General features: G+C 43.3%; 1 protein-coding gene across 1 annotated transcript in view; it reads left to right on the top strand.

The window, feature by feature from the left end:
* The first annotated feature begins 6046 nt into the window (after positions 1–6046).
* Positions 6047–19313, top strand: part of LOC126203944 (protein takeout-like) — a 37781-nt gene continuing 24514 nt past the window's right edge. The window contains exon 1 of the mRNA XM_049938338.1: positions 6047–6189. Within this exon, the coding sequence (XP_049794295.1) occupies positions 6126–6189 (64 nt within the window). The 5' untranslated portion in view covers positions 6047–6125. The remainder of the gene's footprint in view (positions 6190–19313) is intronic.

Genomic DNA, 19313 nt, shown 5'->3' with positions numbered 1-19313 from the left:
TAACAATGTTGGGTGGTTTTGACGCCGGAGTGGGTCAGGAAGACATCTATTAACCGGTGGTCGGTAATGAATGTCTGCGACAAGAGAGAATCGATAGTAGTACCCATTCGATAAACTTCGTAATTGATAATAACATCTGTATCAAGAGTACATGGTTTCAACATAAAAACACACACAAACGAACATATACATAGGATACAGAAGCATCCCGAAGCAGTATGCGAACAGAACTAAAGATCCGTGGACCTTATAAAACCGCACTGAAGCACTGGTAAACATGAAACTTAAATAGGTATGTAGAACTATTAAGCAGATTACACATTATTATAAAAATAGATTAAAAGGAAGTACGAGTCAGCACTGCCAGGAAGCCCAAGTAATTGTGAGGAAAAAGAAGGAGACACTGATAAACACGACTGGTGTCAGATTAAGGAAACGTAAACAAGTAGCCTCATAAAATCTGGGCAAACGAAAGGCGTCAGGTAAGGTGTGGTTCAGTCAAGTGTGCCAGCAAAAGAGTTGAGAGAGGAGGTTGGTTAAGAAGACGTGGCTAGCAAATATCAGGCATCAGGAGCTACAGACATGTATATTAGGGTAAGGAAGGAAATGGCAAGTATACTAAGGCGGGAGAAACCGATGTATAACAAGAAGCTAATAGAAGAAGCCGAACGGGAATGTATTCAGCGCAGGACAAGACAAATATAACGATAAGGACAGAAAGTAACACAGAGATATAAAACAAAAGAAACATTAGGTAATGACACACATGGGAAGATCCTCACTAATACCTCTGAAGTAGAACGACGATGGCCGAAGTACTTAACGTGAGGTACAAAATTCTGTATCAGTTTATACTGAAAAGAATGATTCCTATTGGAGAAGAAATTATAGGGGACTGTCACTGTGGCTTCAAAAGGAGTAAGCCAACTGTAGATCAGCTCTTCACGCTCAGACAGGAAACGGAGGCTGGGGACATAGTACTGATATTCACATGATGTTTGTTGAGTTCAAACAGCTATGAGAATACGCATAGGGGCGTATTAGGGAATGTCCTGAAAGAGTTTCAGTTTCCACAAAAATTAATACGTCTGCGTTAGATATACTTAGAGGGGGTTTGGTGGCCATGAAAATAATGAAATGAAGTCCCATGCTTCTTTACAGAGCGTAGGGGAACGATGCGGGAAACCCGCACCGCCTTACTAGGCAAGGTCCTAATGGAGGTGGTTTGCCGTTGCCTTCCTCCGACCGTAATGGGGATGAATGATGATGATGAAGACGCAACAACACCCAGTCATCTCGAGGCAGGAAAAATCCGTGACCCCGCCGGGAATCGAACCCGGGACCCCGTGCTCGGGAAGTGAGAACGCTACCGCGAGACCACGAGGGGCGGACTTGGTGGCCAACGGAAGTGTTAAAACTCAGAAGAGTGTTCCTAGAGCCACTCTGTAGCGATTCTAGAAGTGCAGGGTGTTGCATTGTCCTGCTCGAAATACCCAAGTCCGTCGGAATGCACAGTGAATATGAATGGATGCAGGTGACCTGGCTGTATGCTTACGTACGTAAGACTCGTATCTAGACGTATCAGGTGTCCCATATGACTCCAACAGCACACACCCCACCCCATTACAGAGCTTCCACCAGCTTGAACAGTTCCCTGCTAATATGCAGGGTCCATGGATTCATGAGACTGCCTCCATACCCGTACACGTCCATCCACTCGGTAGAATTTGAAACGAGATTCGTTCGACCAGACAACATGTTTCCAGTCATTATCAGTTCATTGTCGGTGTTGAAGTACCCAGGCGAGGCCTAAAGCTTCGTGTCGCCGGTCAACAAGAGTACCCAAGTGGACCTTCGGTTCCAAAAGTCCATATCGATGATGTTTCGTTGGTCCCATTCTTGCAGGATCTTTCTCCAGCCGCAGCGATGTCGGAGATTTGATGTTTTACCGGACTGCTGATATTCACGGAACACTCGTGAAATGGACGTATGAGAAAATCTACACTTCATAGCTGCCGCGAAGTTTCTGTGTCCCGTCGCTCGTGCGCCGTCTATAACACCACGTTCAAACTCACTTAAATCTCGATAACCTGTCATTGTAACCGCAGTAACCGATCTAACAACTGCACCGGGCACTCGATGTGTTGTATACGTTTTTCCGACCGTAGCACCCTATTCTGCCTGTTTAAATATGTCTGTATTTGAATACGCATGCCTATACCAGGTTTTTTTTAAACTTCAGTGTAGAACGAACTCACAGCTGGGTAATATTTAAAAAAATTATTGGGTATGATGGAATGAAACAGTTTGTAGAAAACATTGGTTCCCTTACGCAAGAGCAGTAATCTACATACTACTAGCAGTTAATGCAAACTGAAAGTCAAATTCACTTCAGATTTAGCAAACTTTAACACAGTCATCATAAAAATGTCTTCTGCTTTACAACGACTGCAACTGGAATTCGTGAACTAAACAGTGACAAATTATCTGAGTTCACGCTGATAGCGTACAAAAGCTATGACGGGCGGATAAGGAGGGGGAGGTGGGGGAGGGAGAACTAAGCCAACTCATGTAAGGGGTGGAGAAACGAAAGAGAGGTTTCATCTGAAGTAGAAATCGAAACTACTAAAAAACGGTGTTTGGTGATCACCAGACATGCTGAAGCTACCACTTGATAACAAGTAGCTGCTTCTTACAATGTTGTTAAGTAGGAGAATATTGTTGGTATGGAATTCTAAACTGTTTAGTTGTTTTTGATTTTGGCTGTTAACAAGAAAACCTCCTTCAATTGAACGTAAGAGCAAGTTGAACTGGGCGGCTCACCCCGTCGGAGGTTCGAGTTCTCCCTCGGGCGTGGGTGAGTTAGTAGTTTAAGTTAGATTAAGTAGTGCGTAAGCTTAAGGACCGATGACAACAGCAGTTTGGTCCCTTAAGACCTTTACACAAATTTCCAAAATTTCCAACTTGGGCGTTTGAGAATCCAGAGCCATATGGAATTTTCAGCTGTAATGTCCATCAACATCTACATCTACATCCATACTCCGCAAGCCACCTGACGGTGTGTGGCGGAGGGTACTTTGAGTACCTCTATCGGTTCTCCCTTCTATTCCAGTCTCGTATTGTTCGTGGAAAGAAAGATTGTCGGTATGCCTCTGTGTGGGCTCTAATCTCTCTGATTTTATCCTCATGGTCTCTTCGCGAGATATACGTAGGAGGGAGCAATATACTGCTTGACTCCTCGGTGAAGGTATGTTCTCGAAACTTCAACAAAAGCCCGTACCGAGCTACTGAGCGTCTCTCCTGCAGAGTCTTCCACTGGAGTTTATCTATCATCTCCGTAACGCTTTCGCGATTACTAAATGATCCTGCAACAAAGCGCGCCGCTCTCCGTTGGATCTTCTCTATCTCTTCTATCAACCCTATCTGGTACGGATCCCACACTGCTGAGCAGTATCCAAGCAGTGGGCGAACAAGCGTACTGTAACCTACTTCCTCCGTTTTCGGATTGCATTTCATAGGATTCTTCCAATGAATCTCAGTCTGGCATCTGCTTTACCGACGATCAACTTTATATGATCATTCCATTGTAAATCACTCCTAATGCGTACTCCCAGATAATTTATGGAATTAACTGCTTCCAGTTGCTGACCTGCTATATTGTAGCTAAATGATAAGGGATCTTTCTTTCTAAATATTCGCAGCACATTACACCTGTCTATATTGAGATTCAATTGCCATTGTGTCATACGGCGAAACATTTTTGATATTTCACGAAACTGTCTATGGGGGCACATGCTGCTACTTCGTCAATATCCATTGAACGTTCCGGCTCTCTTTAAATTAGGTCTGAATTGCTTCATACTTTGTGACAAGGTGCGATACGAGCTCTGGTCCAAATCTACAACCATACATCGTAATACACCTCCTGGCGTGTGGCAGAGGGTACCTGGTCTACTACAGTTATTCCCCTATTTTTACCACTGCCGAATGGTGTGCCAGAAGAACGATAATTGGCATCGTCTTTATATAACTTTACCTTCTTTTCCGTAGATATAGATAAGAAGAAGAAATATATCAAATTACTCTTCTAGGAAATCAGGCGCTCAGATTTTTCACAGTATAACACAACATGACGCGCAAAACATGTGCTGTTGGATCTGCCACTGGAGATTTTGCTAATCAAACCCTTGTTGAAACAGTTGCTCTTCGCTGGTTGTTTTCTGTTGCCTCTGTTAATCGCATCCGGCAGCGGTCCCACACTGACAAGCAATACTCAAGAATCTGTCACACGAAAGTTTCGTAGGTTACATGTTACATGGCTGGTACACACTTTCTGAGGATTCTTCAAATGAATCCCAGTCTCGCATCTGCCTATGATAAATTTTATGTTGTCGTTTCACTTTAAATAACTCAGTATAATAACTCGTAAATATTTAGAGGACTTTTATCTTTCCAAAGATAGATGGGCTGTCGAACAGCAGTAAACTAAGCTATCTTATCGCTTATTTCTACGCATCAAGTTACATTTCTTTACGATGAGTTGCGAATCGTTTCATAGAACTTCCGATGTCATCCACAAAATCATTTATAAATAATGTCAAGACTAAAGGTCCTACAACACTCACCACTCACCAGGGACTCGTCAGAAGCCTTTGTGTCTGAAGAGTTCCTCCATTGAGGATGACATCTTAAGTTCTGTCAGCTGCGAACTCTTCCATCCAGTCAGGAACGCAGTCTCATGTTTCGTATGGTCGTTTACGAAATTTTAACTTTTATTCCTAGAGAGGCTGTACAGCCTTTTTTGAGAAAAAGCTTTATTAACAAATAGTAATCATATACGTGAAAAATCACAGTGAAAATGCATATTTTAATTTAAATAATAAAAATGTAAGGATAAAATATGTTTTTGGGCGGCAAAATTAATCTTTTTACAAACTTAAAATTCTTCTTGTAAAGATTGTTGTTCTGTTCCTGTCGTGCTTCGCCTCCAATAGATTATTCTGTTCCGCGTTTGTCAAATTTTATTTCCAGGCTGTTGCCACATTATTTATGCTTATCAACCTTTTTGGTTTTCCAGTCGACCATTCCCACGTAGATAAAGAAGTTGATAAGGTTATCATCTCCTTGGATGTCAGTTATATAATGCGCCAGTAATCACACCATGGAGTCATGTTTTGTGGTAGGATACATGTTGTATACAGGGCGATGTACGATGTCTGTCTGTCTGGTTTCGAGCTCCTTGCTAACAAGGAGGCAAGTCTGTTCCTGACCCATCGCCACATACGTAAACGACAGTAGCTAGTGAAAGGCTGAAGTTGAGAATCAACCAAACCACATGAAGGACGTTTATCCGTGTCTCTAGTTCCTGTTCCGTGGAGTTTTTCATTTCTTGCAATATTATTCTTAACACGTGGACGTAACGTCTGGTGTACGTATTTGAGGGTTATGTATTTCCACACAGCTCCCAGACGGTGGCCAGTTGCTTCAATTCTGTATTGTCTTTTTCCTCCTATTTCCATTCGTGGTGAGAATCTCTTGTTGTCAGGTGGTTCCTCCTTAGGAGCCCAACTCTTTGTAAGTGGCTTGGAGGCAGAATCCTCTAAAACGTTTGAACTTGTAGTTAGTTTTGTTTATATCGGTCAGGCAATGCATACTTGCAAGGCGAAAGATTAGGAAAAACTTTGTTGTGATGTTGCCTAGAATTTCGTTTATCAGTGTTATTATTGACTTGAGACACCGCGCCGATGCTTATCTGTTGATGTGAATTGATGTAAACAAGTTGGCTAGCATATCGTACGACAGCTTCGCGAACGCCTCAGGCTGCGTTTCGGAATAAGAGTGCGGATATGGGGAACGTTGTAATCTGTACGTATCGGATCGTCGATAGTTCAGGCTGAACATTACCTACGCCCTTCTCTTCTACAAACATTACCTACGCCCTTCTCTTCTACAGCTGTCTCCCAAGCAGAGAAGAGTCTGCATGCGTGGGGCGACGTCACGGCGACCGGCTACACGGTGGGTGTAGTTGCCCTTGAGAACGGAATCTTTAAAGACAGGAGCCGGTGTGCCGCCAACGCCACACGCAATCCTCCAGCTCCAGAGGTCGGCTTTCAGTTCCAGGCGCCATGGGGTCAACACTGCCGCTGTTTGTGCTACTGCTTGTCGCATACGCCGGCGCCGCTCAGCTACGTGAGTGCTTACTGTGAAATGTCTTAGAACGCACAGGCGTTGTGCTAACGCGTCTACCTACATTCCTGTACCATGAAGATTTGCCCTTGTTGATATTTCCTTTATTATCAGCTTCTGTCTAAGGTCTCAGTATCAGATTTCGTGCTATGAAGCATTAACGGGTGTCCTACCCTTCCTAAGTATAAGAGTATTTTATGTACACTTCCCTTGCTTATTATTTCTAGAACGTGTACATTTAATTCGCTGTTTACCACCTTAAAATTTAACATATATTTTTAGCACTAAATTTTTACACCGTCCAGTTTATTCATCTCCGAATTTCCATTCGACCATATTTCTATTTCACACAACTCTGTGATCTACATGCAGAGTTTCAGAATCCACCAAGTTTCGCTTCAATAACTGCTTCCGTCACACCTGACTTGTCTAAAAACATAGCGTATCTAACGTTTCTCCACTTGCGACTGCCTCATTCCGCTGTCATCCACAGTCCATTCACATATAAACTTTTCCTCCCGTATTATTTCTAGAACGCTACATTTAGTTCGTTGGATGGGAAACTTTGAACATCCTGAGAAATGGGGCTAACTCACACTAACAACGGTCTGAGGCCATAAGCCAAGACCCGACGCATTAGTCAGTTCTTCACCTTGTTTCGTGCTTAAGTTGATCTTTAGTGGAGGTTTGAGAAATTCTGGCATTTGCTACAACTGCAGTGATATTAATTGTAAAAACTGTAAAACACCGTCAGAATTATTACGCATGCAGAAGTGGTATTAACAAGCGTTAGTAAATGTTAATGCCTTCTTAATAATATTGCCATCTACGAGTCATTTATATTGTATGGTTTCTTTATACAAGTGCAATTAGCTAGCTATTTCCGTTCTCCTATTTCATTTAATAATAGTTAAATTTTCTGTCAAAGGTTATATAACATAATGAGTAAATTATGTCGTGTTGAAGTACCAATCACTACATGTGGATGCCCAGGAATCATCCAACTGCACTTGGAATAATTGAATACTGCAAAGTGAAATATTCAATTCCAATACATAACATTATGTATGTTATATATCTACTATATAAACAGAAACCGAAATGAAAGTGCTCAAGAACTAGGTATTTTGCCTTTCACTCAAAATTTTAAAAACATATTTTTTCACAAACTCTACTTGGTACTGAAAGAGGGTACTGAAGGAAATCGTAATAGTCAAATTTGCAGAGAATTTTCTGCTCTTTTAAAAAGTGAATAGATGCCAAAGCTCTACGAGCATAAGAGAGTGATATTTTTTGAAGAAGAAAACTGAAAAGAGTCCTCTATTTTGAAAGCATTTTGACTACAGAGAGTTTAGGCAATATAAATTTTGTTGAAAAAAGTTAGTTTTCCAATCTTTCGAGCCATATAGTAAAATAACGACATTTAGTAAAATAAAATTTTCTACCCCACCTTTTGCAAGGTTTATCTACTATTTGACGGGACTATATTTATATGAATGCTTAGTGTCTGTTCTTTCGGACATATCCGAAAGAACAGATGCCACGCTTTCATACAAATGCTTCGGTTAGATGGGCAATGGATCAAACTTCTCCAGTGTGGATGCACGTCAGACCTCCTGCGGGAATCTGAGTAGCGAGCATGGAGGAAATGGACTATGGATATAACCCCAGCAGTTGTGATGGACACTGTTCCGGGTGACACAGTGGTTAACGCATCCACCTTGCAAGCAGAAGATCCCGGGTTCGAATCCCGGTGTGGCACACTTTTTAAGTCGACTTCGCTGTTTCTGTGTAACGTCTGAATACAGCTGATATCACTAACCCGTTTCCTTTCCTTTCTCCCCCTACAACTTCAATTTACATATAAGGGGCCATGTGTGTTTTATCTGGTCCACTTTCTGTCACTCTGGACGGTTGCTGCTATTACAGGAATTCTACGCTAGCTACTCTTTCCAGTGATTTGTAGTCAATAGTGTAGTCGGGCAGCAGAAGATCTCGTCGGATGCATAATAGGTTACATTTAGTTATATTAAAAGTAAGCTGGCAGTCCCTGCACCAAGCGCCGAACCTGCGCAGGTTTTTCTGTCATTTTGATGTCGTACTCTGGGAGATGCAACCGTCCTACAGACAGCAGCATTGGGCGCGAATAGCGTCTCGGATACTCAAACATAATCTACTTTATCATTATCACAAAATGTCAATAACAGCGGTCCTCTAACTCCGTATCGTAATCCCGAAATGTATGTTTATCTTTCTCGAATTTTTGTAGTTGAGAAATACGTGTTCATGCCATAAGAAACTCCTGTGTCTAACCAAAAATCTGCTCCGATACCCGGTAAGCCTGTATATTCTTCTCTATACCACAATATGGAACTGTATAGAATCCTTCCGCAAGACCGCTACGGTCGCAGGTTCGAATCCTGCCTCGGGCATGGATGTTTGTGATGTCCTTCGGTTAGTTAGGTTTAACTAGTTCTAAGTTCTAGGGGACTGGTGACCTCAGCAGTTGGGTCCCATAGTGCTCAGAGCCATTTGAACCATTTAGAATCCTTCCCGAAGGAACATGGCACATGCCTGACAATCTTTGCCTATGGTATAAGGGTCGATCAAAACGTTTCCGTTCGAAGGCCGTACAGTCCAGAACCAGTATGCCACCGAGGCAAAATCGCTGTGGGCTTTGAGGTGATAATCACACGGACGAACCAGGTTGAAGATACAAGTTTGGTAAATACCGTATCGTGCTACATCAAGATGTCCGTAACTGCCTGCTGTGCATATTTTTACGAAAGAGATCGTCGGAACTTTTAAGGGACCGAAGACATGTTAATCGCATGAAGAGAGAGCAAAGTTCAGATGGCTCTAAGCACTATGGGATTTAACATCTGAGGTCATCAGTCCCCTAGACTTAGAACGACTTAAACCTAAGGACATCACACACATCCATGGCCGAGGCAGGACTCGAACCTCCGATCGTAACAGCAGCGCGGTTCCAGACTGAAGCGCCTAGAGCCGCTCGCCCACAGCGGCCGGCGGAGAGAAGATCGTGAGATTGGCCGGGTGCTCGAGTGTCTCCCATTTTAGGAAATTTGCGACATGGGGACGTGCGTTATCATAAATTTGGCCCTTGATTCCACAACTGTGGTTTTCGAGAGATGTACTGCCCCATCTATATTCTTCATTCTCCGATCTGTGCCTGCCTGAGTTCGTCCATCAGCAGCCAAGGAAAGAGTAGCAGCACGCTGGTCGTATTTCAACGTATTTGGTAAAAACGTCGCAATAATTCGTTTCAACCGCAGGCCCCTTGGAAAAACATGAATGCCACATTAATCCGTTGCCTAAATGTCGGTGCTCATATATCAGTATCGGTGTCGCTCTACGGTGTATATACGCTGCAGCAACGCTCTCAAACGGAAACTTTTTAATCGCCCCTTATGCTATGTTTTCTGCAAATATTCTTATTGGCATTTGTTATATTATTATTCCAGTGAAGAAAATGTTTACCTCTTTGCGATTACACAGTGTTATTAATCTACAATTTCCAACTTCTCTAAGTGAGTACTTAATACACTACTGGCCATTAAAATTGCTACACCACGAAGATAACGTGCTACAAACGCGAAATTCAACCGACAGGAAGAAGATCCTGTGATTTGCAAATGATTAGCTTTTCAGAGCATTCACACAAGGTTGGCGCTGGCGGCGACACCTACAACGTGCTGAGATGAGGAAAGTTTCCAGCCGATTTCTCATACACAAACAGCAGGTGACCGGCGTTACCTGGTGAAACGTTGTTGTGATGCCTCGTGTAAGGAGGAGAAATGCTTACCATCACGTTTCCGACTTTGATAAAGGTCGGCTTGTAGCTTATCGCGATTGCGGTTTATCGTATCGCGACATTGCTGCTCGCGTTGGTCGAGATCCAATGACTGTTAGCAGAATATGGAATCGGTGGGTGCAGGAGGGTAATACGGAAAGCCGTGCTGGATCCCAACGGCCTCGTATGACCAGCAGTCGAGATGACAGGCATCTTATCCGCATGGCTGTAACGGATCGTGCAGTCACGTCTCGATCCCTGAGTCAACAGATGGGGACGTTTGCAAGACAACAACCATCTGCACGAACAGTTCGACAACGCTTGCAGCAGCATGGACTATCATCTCGGAGACCATGGCTGCGGTTACCCTTGACGCTGCATCACAGACAGCAGCGCATGCGATGGTGTACTCAACGACGACGCATCCGTGTTTGGCGACATCGCGGTGAACGCACATTGGAAACGTGTATTCGTCATCTCCATACTGGCGTATCACCCGCCGTGATGGTATGTGGTGCCATTGGTTACACGTCTCGGTCACCTCTTGTTCGCATTGACGGCACTTTGAACAGTGGATGTTGCATTTCAGATGTGTTACGACCCGTTGCTCTACCCTTCATTCGATCGCTGCGAAACCCTACATTTCAGCAGGATAATGCACGACCGCATGTTGCAGGTCCTGTATGGGCCTTTCTAGATACAGGAAATATTCGACTGCTGCCCTGGCCAGCACATTCTCCAGATCGCTTACCAATTGAAAACGTCTTGTCAATGGTGGCCGAGCAACCGGCTCGTCACAATACGCCAGTCACTACTCTTGATGAACTGTGGTATCGTGTTGAAGCTGCATGGGCAGCTGTACCTGCACACGCCATGCAAGCTATGTTTGACCAAATGCCCAGAGGTGGTTGTTCTGGGTACTGATTTCTCAGGATCTATGCACCCAAACTGCGTGAAAATGTAATCACATGTCAGTTCTAGTATAATATATTTGTCCAATGAATAACCGTTTATCATCTGCATTTCTTCTTGGTGTAGCAATTTTAATGGCTAGTAGTGTATTTTGTAGAGCAGAAGAATACACCACACTGCTACAAAAGTATTTTTCCTGAAATTTACTTTTCCGTTTCCGTAAGCCATGCTGCAGTGATTTAAGATCGTGGTTGGTTGTCGACCACTACACGAGACCGACCCCTCAGTGCTTTGAGCAGCGGCTCTCTTGTGTATGGCGTGGTGCTCGTAATACAGTCGGAGAATGGAAGCAAACTTGTCCAAAATGGTCTGCAAATAAAGTAGATAATCAGAACGAAGTTTTCACACAGCAGCGGAGTGTGCGCTGATGCGAAACTTCCTTTCAGTTTTAATCTACTTTATTTGCAGACCAGTTTGCCGAACCGAGATTCGAGCTCGGGACCTATTTCCTTGCTCGGGCAGGTTCTCTACTATCTGAGCTACCAAAGCACGACTCACGACCCGTCCTCACAGCTTTAATTCCACCAATACCTCGGCTCCTGTGAGAGCGGGTCGTGAATCGCGCTTGGGTAGCTCAGAGCAATTCCACCAGTACCTCGTCTCCTGTGAGAGCGGATCGTAAATCGCGTTTAGGCAGCTCAGACAGTAGAGCACTTGCCCGCGGAAGGCAAAGGTCCTCAGTTCCGGTACACATTTTTAATTTGCCATGAAGTTTCAAGGTAGATAACATTTGGAAAGGCATCTCATGCCTCTCTTCTGATACCCATCGCCTTAAAAATTATCGCGGAAAATGTGTTTCTCTACCATTTACGCCCAGCTAGATACATGTGAATATAGTAACAAAGTGCGTAAACTACCTGATGGAGAAACAAAACGCTATTGAACGAAAATTAATTTCATCTTCTAGATTAGTTTAAAGTGTTGTCCTGCTGAACATACATTATGTGTTGTAACACCTGAAAGAGCAATTCGATGTGACGAAGAGAGACTTAATTGTAGTTGCTGTATCTCATCGCAGGGTCACAATGTTTTTGAAAATCTGTTGCCTACATCTACATCTTCATCTACATGGATACTCTGCAAATCACATTTAAATGCCTGGCAGAGGGTTCATCGAACCACCATCACAATTACGTTTTCCCTTATTTTATCGTGATGATCGTTCCGCCCTATGAAGGTCGGTGTCAACAAAATATTTTAGTATTAGGAGGAGAAAGCTGGTGATTGGAATTTCTTGAGAAGATTCCGTCGCAACGACCTTTCTTTTAATGATTTCTAGCCCAAATCCTGTATCATTTCTGTGACACTCTTTCCCATATTTCGCGATAATACAAAACGTGCTGCCTTTCTTTGAACTTTTTCGATGTACTCCGTCAGTCCTATCTGGTAAGGATCCCACACCACGCAGCGGTATTCTAAAAGAGGACGGACAAGTGTAGTGTAGGCAGTCTCCTTAGTAGGTCTGTTACATTTTCTAAGTGTCCTGCCAATAAAACGGAGTCTTTGGTTAGCCTTCCCCACAACATTTTCTATGTGTTCTTTCCAATTTAAGTTGGTCGTAATGGGAAACTGCAAACAGTTCTTCTGATTCTATTCAAGCCAGATCAATAACGTTCTTTCCCTTTTGCTCCGTCCTTCTTTCACTTGGAAATGATATCGGATTGTGGCTTTTCGTGATTAGGCGATATTCGTCACTAAATATCCACTAGCGGTGTCCATAAAAAATTGTGCATTACACCTGTGGAAACCAGTTAGAATAGGCTGACGTGTTGGAGCAACTGATTATGTGTTCTTAGAGGGTACTCATATATTAAGTACAGTGCACTATGTTCGAGTTTTGTTTTCTTATTGTAATGATGAAGAAAAGAGGTGCACAACAACCACGTATTAGACAAATCATCAATGGCAGAGGCTACGCAGCAAATTCGTGTAGTTTGCTTTCAATCCGACTTGCATCATACCCATCTCTTTCCATGGCGTCCCACAGGTAAGTGCCGTAACATGAAAACGTCAAAGAAAACCCCCTGAAGCCCTGATACGGGTAATTGTCGTATACACTTTACGTGTACTCAGAGACGTGTCTCAAGGAAAAAAATAGAGTGATTATAGGTTGTCGCAGCTGATAACATTTTTCGTCAAGTTGGAATTAGTTAATTTACACCAATGAAAATAAAGTCATGTGTGTGGAACTAATTGTCTGAATCGATGTTGAGGGTGATGAAAAAGTCTGTACACATTTGAAAATTCAGTAATTCACTGAATAATGTAGCTCAAAAGGTATAAACTGACACACACGCTGGAAATGACATATAGTTTTATTCAAAACCAAAAGAATAACGCAGAAAAAGAACATCAGACTGCTCTTCATATGATACAAAAGCAATAATTAGCACCAAAAAAATGATGTTCTTTATAGCAAATGCTCGCCATATCGGCCATCAATCATCACCAATACCTGTAGTTCAGAGACAATTTTGTGAACATCACTGTACAGCATATCAGAAGGTGTGGCGAGAAATTGCTACACGATGTTGTCTTTCAGCATCCCGAAAGATGTCGGACGATCGCGGTACACTTAAGACTACACGTAACCACATAACCAACAATCACACAGATTACGGTGTGGGTACCTGTCAGGCCAAGCATACCGAATGTGGCGGATCGGCACTAGATCCCCATCAAACGATGTGTGCAAGAGATCTTTCACACGAGTATTAATGAGGGGTGGAGAGCCATCTTGCATAAAAGTCGTACCTTCCAGCAGGTGTTTATCACCTAGGCTAGGGACGATGCGTTCATGTAACATATTGGCGTACATCGCACACGTAGTTTGATAAGTACCAGCCCGCATTTCCTCGAAGAAAAAGGGTGTCATCACGACTGACATGGTAAATACACACCTCACCGTGATGTCGTCATGCAGTTCAGTCTCCATGACAGTTCTAGTAATTTCGGTATCCCAAATTCTGCAGTTTTATCTGTTGGCCCGTTTTTTCACCCGCTTGTGGGTTCAAAAAACCCCATGCCATTTTAAGTACGTGCGTCACGTTTTACACCTCAACTTACATTATTCCGTGAATTATAGCATTTTCAAATGTTAGCGGACTTTGCGGTCACGCTGTATTTCGACCAGCTGCATCCACTAGGATAGCTCAGTTGTTTCAATATGTGGTTCTGACTGTCAGTACGTGTTACTAATAATTTACAAAGTGGAAATCAAAAACGATAACTTAAACGCCATGACAACAGCTGAGGGTTTGTTATGAAAAGGGACGGGTTATTTGAAGCAGTTGCATGTTGAAGCCTAAAATCACTCTTACTTTTCACGAGAAGTAACGGTCCACTCCAGAGGACCAAATAGTTTCCTGTGGTAGGGAAACAGTCAGCCTCAGGAAGGCTCAATGCCTGTTGTGAATTATCCGAAAGACCACGTAAAAATTCTTCAATTTCATTCTCGGAACCTACAAGACCACTCGTTTGCGTAGCAAATGACGTGTTAAAAGAAAAATTTTCCTCAAGAGATGAAGGTTCTGTATGTTTAAGCTACAGTTCCACAATTTTTGCAAATGATGTAATGAAGCAGCCCGTACAAACACATTACGAAGCTTTTCAATGTTCATTTGTTCTTTTCTGTTTAATTTACTTGGCACTTGAGTAGGGACTCACATTGTCATCAAGACATATATATGCCTTCTGGAAACAAATTCACACAAAACAGACGCACAGCTTGAAACCTCCCAAACCACTTACTTCAGAGACTTACGCACAGGTCTTATATGATGTTTACAATAAAAGAGGACCAGCACTTCAGTCAAAAATGAGTATATTGTAAAGTCTCTTCGACGTAGCAGTACTGTTATAGAAGTTGTAGAGGGCAGCTCATGTCGACCCGATGTTGCAGCAGTTGTAGTATCGCATCTGTTCGGACAGCTAAAGGAGATATGGTTGTCATGCTGTCGGTTACCGCTATCACATAATAGCAAGTTGTTTCGTGTATCAGCCATGGTTGAACGTAAGGAGTGTTTTAATGTTCTTAAACGTTCTGATAAACTGATGTTTCTCCCGCCAGAACTCAAATCACCAGTACTGGGTTTATTATAGCGTACGCTCGGAGAAAGTAATTGGATGACTATCAGAATTCTGCGTACCACGTCTCTCTGATTATCGGTTTGACGCCGATTAATATATCTGTAGCTGCTGCTCCTAACTGTTTCCCTTTCTGACACGAGGGGCTTCTGTAGCTACTCTCTCTGCTGTTTCATTTCCAGAAATACCGCTGTGAGCTTTATCCCAACACAGACTTACACCTTGATTCCTGTTAGTGAGTTTTCATACCAGGTTCATGATGTCTAACGTCAATGGATGATTGTTTCGTCCTGTGTAGAGGTATCTGAATAATTCAATCGCTGATATCATGTTTCGAAAATAAAATGATCATTGCATTTGGTACACCTCACACTGTTTCAAGCAAAGTTCTAGCTGAAATATATATGACGGAAGTATCTGTTCCGAAAGAACAGTTACCGTGGATGACCATGCAGCTTTGCTAGAAATGAAATGATAATTAAATGGACACCCTAGCTGCAAACAGGCGTTGATGTACTTCATTGGGACATGTTGAAAATCTGTGCCCTTACCGGGACTCGAACCCGGGATCTCCTGCTTACATGGCAGACGCTCTATCCATCTGAGCCACCGTGGGCACAGAGGATAGCGCGTCTGCAGGGACTTATCCCTTGCACGCTCCCCGTGAGATCCACATTCCCAACATGTCCACACCACTACATTCGTAGTGCGCCTAATAGATTCATTTCTAGCAAAGCTGCATGGTCATCCACGGTAACTGTTCTTTCGGGAACAGATACTTCCGTCATATATAGTTAAAATATGGCTTCCCAGCCATTGACCTTCTTGTGCGAACGCACACGCTATGCCCGAACTCGTACGGGACTTGGTAGATTAATCTGCCACGAGTAATGAGTATGATGGGCAAACATCTATTAGGCGCACTACGAATGTAGTTGTGTGGACATGTTGGGAATGTGGATCTCACGGGGAGCGTGCAAGGGATAAGTCCCTGCAGACGCGCTATCCTCTGTGCCCACGGTGGCTCAGATGGATAGAGCGTCTGCCATGTAAGCAGGAGATCCCGGGTTTGAGTCCTGGTAAGGGCACACATTTTCAACATGTCCACAATGAAGTACATCAACGACTGTTTGCAGCTAGGGTGTCCATTTAATTATCATTTCATTTCTAGCTGAAACTTTGGAAGATAGGGAGACGAGGTACTGGCAGACGTAAACCCTCTGAGGACGGAGTGTGAGCCGTGCTGGGGCAGCTCAGATGGTAGAGCATTTGCACGCGAAAGGCAAAGGTCCCGAATTCGAGTCTCGGTGCGGCATACAATCTGCCACGGAATTTCATATCAGCGCACACTCCGCTGCAGAGTGAAAATCTCATTCTGGAAATTCCTAGCTTTTTGGAAGCACTACACACAATCCGTAAAAACTAGAAAATATGCGGAACAGACTTTGCATTGTTTCGTAGACATAGATAGAACAACACATTCCTCTCTTTATATCATGGTTTCGTTGTGTTGTCGCATAAAACAATCTCAAGTATTCAAATGTGTGTGAAATCTTATGGGACTTAACTGCTAAGGTCATCAGTCCCTAAACTTACACACTACTTAACCTAAATTATCCGAAGGACAAACACACACACCCAAGCCCAAGGGAGGACTCGAACCTCCGCCGGGACCAACCGCACAGTCCATGACTGCAGTGCCTTAGACCGCTCGGCTAATCCCGTGCGGCTAAAACAATCGTTGTATAAACTGATCCATGAAAGAACGGTATGTCCAGAGAAAGCACCAAGTTTAAAGTTTCTATTTATGGAAACTTATTTACGTGTACAGCACACAACCGTCCGTGCCCGGTAGCTGAGTGGTCAGCGCGACAGGCTGTAAATTCTAAGGGGCCGGGTTCGATTCCCGGCTGGGTCGGAGATTTTCTCCGCTAAGGGACTGGGTGTTGTGTTGCCCTAATCATCATCATTTCATTCGCATCGACGCGCAAGTCGCCGAAGTGGCGTCAAATCGAAAGACTTGCACCAGGCGAGCGGTCTACCCGACGCGAGGCCCTCGTCACACGCCATTATTATTATTACGGCACACAACCCTTTGATTCTACTTTATTATTGCATGTTACAGCGTCTGTTCGTCGACATGTGATAGCTGCCGCTTCGCCCTAGAAAAAAAAAATGTTGTGGCCTTCGTAAACCGGTTAATATCATTCCTCGCCAAACAGACAGACGTAATAGTTTTGTACGTGTTGGTGGAAGGTATAAAGTTTAAAGGTTGTTCCTGGTATCAAATGTGCCAACAGCAATTTTTCTTCGAAACTCAAGACTATTTCTGCTTTTTCCGTCATCCGCCTTGCCAGATGCCCCTAGGTTCTCACAGCTTCCAGTAGTGTTGTACCTATAAATCGCTATGATTTTTTTCTATTCTTACGAGCTCATTTGAGGACATTGTAGACAATCATAGTGTGAGGAGACTTCAGAGAGTAGGTAACACTTAATTAAGACAGAACAAGTTCACTCGCGCTGTGATGCTCCTGTTACTCGTGCCGCAGCAGGACTGTGTTTGCAGGGAAGTCGAAACATGTACTATCATCATGTTGTACTACGATCTTAGTTTGGGACTTCACGTGTAACTTACTTTCTGAAGTCCCTACGTAGGTATTTAATATCAAGTAATATTATCAGAATGTTCGTCGTTTTATAAACTATGTTTTCCGTTACAATTTTATTTTGTAAGAAATTACTGGTCCTCTCCTTTCCACCCCCCACCCCACAGCGATTATAATACTTTCGCTACTTGAGCCAGCGTCGGCGGAAAACTATTTACCATACTGATACATAACTTTATAGCAATGATCGGACAGGTTTCCCACGATCTTGTCGTGATGTTGGCGGATGCCTCGCCCAAAGACACCGTGCTTTCGTTCACTCTCACATCTTTGTAAACTTTCTGCAAGCGCCCACGACGCTCTTGTTTTCCGACAAAAATGTTTCAGCTCTCTGCTTGGAAAGCACCTCTGTTACAGAAGCCGTTTCAAAAGGTACGTATAGCGCCGCCACCTATCGGAACTTCATGAAAATATAGGCCAGTGGTTCTCAACGTGGGAGCAATAACCCCGTAAGGGATGAAATGAAATTTTCTGGGGGGTAAAAACTAAATTATTCGAATCTGTTTCAGTTACGAAACTAAATTATTTCGAAAAGATCATTGCTATTATCACAATTTTTAAGACTATAATGTTGATTATACAAGTTATCAATCATTACTTTTTCGCAGTAAAATGTAAATGACGTGTCACTATGGCCTCCCGTCGGGTAGACCGTTCCCCTCGTGCAAGTCTTTCGAGTTGACGCCACTTTGGCGACTTGCGTGTCGATGGGGATGAAATGATGATGATAAAGACAACACAACACCCAGTCCCTGAGCGGAGAAAATCTCCGACCCAGCCGGGAATCGGACCTGGGCCGTTAGGTATGACATTCCGTCGCGTTGACACACGCTGAGCTACCGTGCCGGCATACCACTCAGCTACCAGGGGCGGACACTTTTTCGCAGTTAGTAGCATTAATACATTGGTGGCTAGAGATTTCTCCCTCAGTCCACACCACACATACGTTGTGCTTTATCCCATGCATCGCTGATGGTAAAAATGAGGCATATACCTAACAAATGTTGAATATCTCAAGAAAATTTCTATAAGTTGTAGATAGTAGTCCAGAAATTGCTTCACTACTCGCTTCGGAAGAGGTAAATGAATTAATTGACAGCACGACACAGCAGTAACTATGCAAGGCCTACCGTAGCGCTGTATATTTTATTATTATTATTATTACTATTACTGTGTTCCTGTGGTCAGACACAAAGGATTAACAGCCTGAAGTCTTCCAGTTTTTGCCAGTTAGAAGTAAGGCGCGCAGCAATCAAGTGACTTACGAACAGTAACTATAGTGCACACATTTTAAGTTGATTGGATTTCATTGGGGTTGCAGTGTGCAATTCAACCAATTGACGCAGTGGAGAGGAGTAATACATAGGAAGTGTCTGCCTTCACTGTGATTAATTAGCTTTCTTGTCTGAGACGGAGTAGTGGGGAGTAAGTGCTATGCACCTCGAATTCCTTCGTCATTCATTGTCTCTCTTCTCTCTCTAGCTCACTCTCTCTTTTCTCTCTCTCTCTCTCTCTCTCTCTCTCTCTCTCTCTCTCACACACACACACACACACACACATACAAACACACACGCATACACACACAATGT

The sequence above is a fragment of the Schistocerca nitens genome, chromosome 9 (assembly GCF_023898315.1).
Source record: "Schistocerca nitens isolate TAMUIC-IGC-003100 chromosome 9, iqSchNite1.1, whole genome shotgun sequence".
Classification (NCBI taxonomy): domain Eukaryota; kingdom Metazoa; phylum Arthropoda; class Insecta; order Orthoptera; family Acrididae; genus Schistocerca; species Schistocerca nitens.
This window is presented reverse-complemented; position numbering and strand designations above follow the sequence as displayed.